The sequence below is a fragment of the Palaemon carinicauda genome, chromosome 4, assembly GCF_036898095.1.
Source record: "Palaemon carinicauda isolate YSFRI2023 chromosome 4, ASM3689809v2, whole genome shotgun sequence".
NCBI lineage: Eukaryota > Metazoa > Arthropoda > Malacostraca > Decapoda > Palaemonidae > Palaemon > Palaemon carinicauda.
Window position 1 is genome coordinate 16,023,389 of NC_090728.1, and position 6,129 is coordinate 16,029,517.

At 34.9% G+C, this 6,129-nt stretch overlaps 1 protein-coding gene across 1 annotated transcript; it reads right to left on the reverse strand.

The window, feature by feature from the left end:
* Positions 1–3,884: 3,884 nt before the first annotated feature.
* On the reverse strand, positions 3,885–4,829 carry LOC137639007 (uncharacterized). The gene has a single exon (XM_068371332.1). It carries the CDS (start codon positions 4,827–4,829, stop codon positions 3,885–3,887), a length of 945 nt encoding a protein of 314 aa, XP_068227433.1.
* Positions 4,830–6,129: the final 1,300 nt, after the last annotated feature.

A 6,129-nucleotide genomic window follows, 5' to 3' on the forward strand; every position in this document is an offset into this window, starting at 1 on the left:
GTGATAAGGAAATTAGAATAGATTGCAGGAAGTAAAAAATAGACATCTGAATATGCAATAGAAGATGAAATATCATTGGAAGGAGAAAGGATTAATGAAGTGGAATCATTTAAAAATCCTGGAACTAGGATCTCTAATACAGGGTCTTCAGAACTGAAGTTTAATGAAAGATTGAACCAAGCAAATCAGACAATGGCTAGATTATGTGAAATTATGAAATCAAATCGCCTGAAATTGCATATAAAAATCAGGCTATATATTTACTAAATGCCAACAAGATTTTTTTCGTCTCTTTTATTAACAAATAGGTATCAAACTAGTGCCTCTTTAGGATTGAAAATCGACTTATGTTTTCTGTCATTATAAACTATGAAACACCCCATGATGGCAAGATGAGATTCCTATTAGTTCCCAGTCTAATGGTAAATGTAAAATCTACCTTTTTTCTCTTAAAGCACAAAATAGGATGTAACTGTTGTTAACAGAGTATTTATATCATAATCATTCAAGCAAGATTCAAATGAAGGCATTTACTCGATTGCATTTTTTGTTTAACTTTTTTTTTTTAACTTTTTACTGTCATTTAGACCCCTTTGAATATAGAAGAAAATTAAGCGTAAATTACCAGTAATTTCTTTAAGTAGAACTCCTCTTATGAGTGTAAAAGGTAATGGCCTATAATACAGCGAAACAATTTCCTTTTTGTTCTTTATGTTATAGTAATAATTTTAATTTTCTATTTTTCTAATGTTGATGAATATCTTCAACAGGTTTAGATACATTGAAAAGAATAATTTACTGCTCGTTCAAGTTCTCTTTACGGATATTTGTATATGTAGTTCTTAATGCATTGTTTTTGATGGTGGTATAAATAATGAAAGAGAGAGAGAGAGAGAGAGAGAGAGAGAGAGAGAGAGAGAGAGAGAGAGAGAGAGAGAGAGAGAGAGAGAGAGAGAGAGATTATATTGAGGAAGTCCAATGGGAATGATCTAAATAATAGACTACACTTGGTTTTAAAAGTATAACCCCATCACCGATTGAGTCGTTATATCACCGCCTTTAAGCAAATACTTCCATAACTACATTATATAAATCTATGATGTAGGAAATTACCATTTTTCGTGTTTTTTTTTTTTTCCTTTCAAAGTTGTTGTTAATTAGGTTTAGTTCTAGGTAATATAATAGGAGTTTTATCAAGGACTTGCTATTTAATCAGTTAATTCATCGTTCTTTGCAATAATATTTCGTGCTTATTCTTACTGCATTTGAAATACGAAACAGTTTACTTCTTTGTTCATTCATTCACTCTATATCTACTACCTTTAATGAATACAAGAACAAGTATTAGACAGCTTTTACCTTGATAAATAATACAAATTGCAGTAAACCTGTGACTGGCTATTAGCAAATATCATATTCTGACCAAAGTGGTCAACAGAATATCCAATGCTTTTCAAGAATTTAATCGGTAACATCTGCCACATTTGGTTTCTCTCTCTCTCTCTCTCTCTCTCTCTCTCTCTCTCTCTCTCTCTCTCTCTCTCTCTCTCTCTCTCTCTCTCTCTCTCTAACACGTACTTAATGTAATTAAATTTGAACGATTGCCGGTAATGTTACTCCGTAACTTGTGCTGTGGCGGGATGCACACAAAAGCAACCCCCACACCCTTGATCACTCTAAGAGACAAATGTCTCTTCTGTAAAAACTTTCCCCTTACTTTATCATAAACTGGACTCTTAGACTGAAGGGAAACGTAAACAAAAAATATCCTTAAAACTATATTTCTGAAACTAAAATAAATCATAAACCAACAACAATCAATATAAACACTTGAAACTAATCAAAACTTAAAACTATTTCTCTCTCTCTCTCTCTCTCTCTCTCTCTCTCTCTCTCTCTCTCTCTCTCTCTCTCTCTATATATATATATATATATATATATATATATATATATATATATATATATATATATATATATATATATATATATATATATATATATATATATATATATATATATATATATATATATATATATATATACATATATATATATATATATATATATATATATATATATATATATATATATTATATATATATATATATATATATATATATATATATATATATATATATATAATAACCAAAATACCATTCATATAAACCCAAAAACCCTAACAAACTTGAAACTAAACGTCACACCAACACCAATATTTTTTTATGTATGAACCACTTTGTCCACACAAGGACCAACAGTCACTAAAAGCCCAAAACCACAACTCTGCAGCAACCGGATCACTGTCAAATATCAATACACATATGCAATAGTTAGTTTGGGTTGTGTGCGTTATCCTCATCATCATCATCATCATCATCATCATCGTCAATCGAAATACAAAAGCATAATCAAATCCTGTTCTTGAAAGCAATCCAGGTCATCTACAGTCGGTCAATCCAAAAGAGCAGTCTAAGTATAATCGATTACAGGCCAGGTCAGCAACTAAAGATCATCATTCAAAATCAATTTAATCTCTCCAAAGGAGGAATTACGGCTTAGAAAATAAATCAACACTTCCACGCTGGTAAAAGAATAAGAAATATAATCCAGCATTCAAATCACACAACTGCTTCAAGTCACATTCACCCAAGACATTCACCACTGTCGTAACCTAACTAAAAACATAAACAAACAATCTCATTTATATCAACAATCTTTCTCACAACAAACAATCGATACACTAACTAACCCTCTCTCTCTCTCTCTCTCTCTCTCTCTCTCTCCTCTCTCTCTCTCTCTCTCTCTCTCTCTCTCTCTCTCTCTCTCGATTTGGCAAACAAAACAAATAGAAATAAAACAAAAATTAATCCTCCACATTCCTCCCCCCTTACTTTGCCAAATCCTACTACATTTTCACACAACCACTTACATTATTTTTTTCATTACCCAGTCGCAGTCGGGAACGGGACCTCTACTCCGAGTAACTGGACCTTCATATACTCTATCATTCACTTCTTAATTATCACAATCATTCGCTACATTAACACTATTCCTATCTAAATCCCTATCATCTAATATATCATGTACAATCATATCTACCTTTTTATCATGTGGCCCTAAAATTACACTCATTTCTGTAAACAGTTCATCCATTTCATTAAAAACATTCTCAACTTTAGCAAAAGATTCATTCATGCTACTTATCATTCTCCTATCTCTCATTCTCGCATTCATCATCCTTTCTTTTACATCATCTAAGGAAAAGCCACACACACTATAGGTATCATTCATACTCAGCCATGATTCATCTACATTAACACATTTATCTTCCATACACACTTGCACATTTACACCCTTGTCATACACATTTCTATTCTCACTTTTACTTATAAGTTTCCCTTGCACTTTCTCCACACTTAAAACTTTAATACGCCTCTTTTTCCTATATTCAACTAACACTAATTGTTTATTTTCCAACCCTAACTTCTCATGCATACTTGGTTCATACTTACTAATTTCCAACCAATTATTCATCAAATTCTCACGAACATTGATCCTATTCCTTCCACACTCACAGGAGGACTCACCCAGTTGAACCCTCTTACGCTCTAGTTTCCCGAACATCCTGGCTGACTTAATCCCTTCTTCCTACATACTCTAGCTACATGCCCGTCTACACCACATTCAGTACACTTACCCCGCGGCTCCTTGCACATTTTAGCATAATGACCAACCTTACCACAATTGCTGCAAATCACATTTGTACGATTACTCCGACATCCACTCGTTATGTGCCCAGTCATACCACACTGATAACATTTAACCCCTTTCTCTTTCTTACACTCACTAATACGATGCCCTGTCTCTCCACACTCGAAACATGCTCATAACGCCCATCTACATTCATTCTTCTTATGTCCCACTTCCCCACATCTATAACACTTCTCTTCATGGATACAACTACCTGGCCTACCTCGCTGCGTACTAGCACTTCTATCTCTCCAACCCTGATTCCCTTGCCTAAACCCTTCATTTGCCCTTACAGGTATTCCCACATTACTCGCCCTAACACTCCTATCTACTACATCATCAGCTACCCTCATTGGTCCTCTCATAACAGCATCTCTAAAACTAACAAATTCTGGATCACTTGCCTCCATTCCAGTTCTTACACTCACAGATTTACTTTTTTTCATACATCTATCTAACTCATAATCCTCAACTATCTCTAGTATATCATCCCATGTCAATCTTTCTTTCGTCCACCTCATTTTCTCCTTCCATTTCAAATGATTAAACTCAGCAACATTCTCGAGTACAGTTGCCAAAAAATTTTTCATTAATTCCTTATTCTCATTTATGCCTTCATCCCCATACTTCTTCCTAGCTAACGTTTCCAACCTACATACATACATTGATATAGCTTCTCCTGCATTCATATGTGCCTCATCAAAACCATTCTTACGATTATACCTAACATTCCCTTTCATACGTTTTACCTGCTCAATTATTCTCTTTTTCACACTTTCATAATTAACGTCACCTAAACTCATTATCACACCATACATCGTCAACAAATACCCAGTCAAATATTGTCCTAACTCCCTAGCCAATACTCTCTTACTATCACCATAATTATCCTGACAATACCTCTCATATTCTTCGAAAAACTCATATACATCCCTACTACTATGCTCATTGAACCTTTCACACCGAGGTACCTCTCTCATAAACACAGTCTTACACACATCACGTTCATTCTCACTGATATCATCACTGCTACCTTCTTTCTTGTTTCCTTCTTCTTCATTTGAATATAAAGAATCCATTTCAACGCTCAAATTACTATCTTTAACCATTCCTTTCTTACCCTTTTTCTTACTTACCACTTTCACCCATTCATCTTCACACTCATCCTGACCATTCATCTTTTCCCTCTTCATATTACTTTTACCTTTCTTCTCATTCTTCCTATCACATTTCTGTTCATCCTTACTATGTCTAATTCCTTTATTTTCATTCTCACTATCACCACCTTCCATATCACTTACCTTAGCCTTCTCTTCCACTATCAACCCATTACCTGAAGCAGAAATCACTCCTCCGACTGCACCTTCACCCATGAACGTTCTCATCATCCCCATTACTTGCCCCAGCATAGCTTCCAATCGTTTCTCCATTCGTTCCTCATTCTCTTGCATCCTCATCTCAAAACCTTCTTCCACTCGCTCTACAGTTCGTTGAATTTCCGTCAGTTTCCTATGCATCTCCTCATTCTCACACCTTAACCCCTTATTCTCTTGCAACAACTTCACCTCTCGCTCCTTACTCAACCGCAATTCCTCCCTCAGTAACTTGTTCTGCTCTTCCATTTTCATCAACATTAACTCTAATTTCTTATCCTAATTCAGTCCTTTGTCCAAGAATCCAGCTCCCAGTCCCACCTCGGCAGTCCCTGTTCAGGCGCCAAAATAATGTGGCAGGATGCACACAAAAGCAACCCCCACACCCTTGATCACTCTAACAGACAAAAGTCTCTTCCTCAAAAACTTTCCCCTTACTTTATCATAAACTGGACTCTTTGACTGAAGGGAAATGAAAACAAAACATATCCTTAAAACTATATTTCTTAAACTAAAATAAATCATAAAATATCCACAATCAAAATAAACACTTAAAACTAATCAAAACTTAACACTTTATACATAATAACAAAACACCATTCATATAAACCAAAAAAAAACCCTAACAAACTTAAAATTAAACGTCACACCAACACCAATATTTGTTTATGTGTGGACCATATTGTCCACACAAGGGCCAACTGTCATTAAAAGCCCAAAACCAAAACTCTGCAGCAACCGGATCACTGTCAAATATCAATACACATATGCATTAGTTAGTTTGGGTTGTGTGCGTTATCCTCATCATCATCATCATCATCATCATCATCGTCAATCGAAATACGAAAGCACAATCAAATCCTGTTCTTGAAAGCAATCCAGGTCATCTACAGTCGGTCAATCCAAAAGAGCAGTCTAAGTATAATCGATTACAGGACAGGTCAGCAACTAAAGGTCATCATTCAAAATCAATTTAATCTCTCCAAAGGAGGAAGTACGGCTCAGA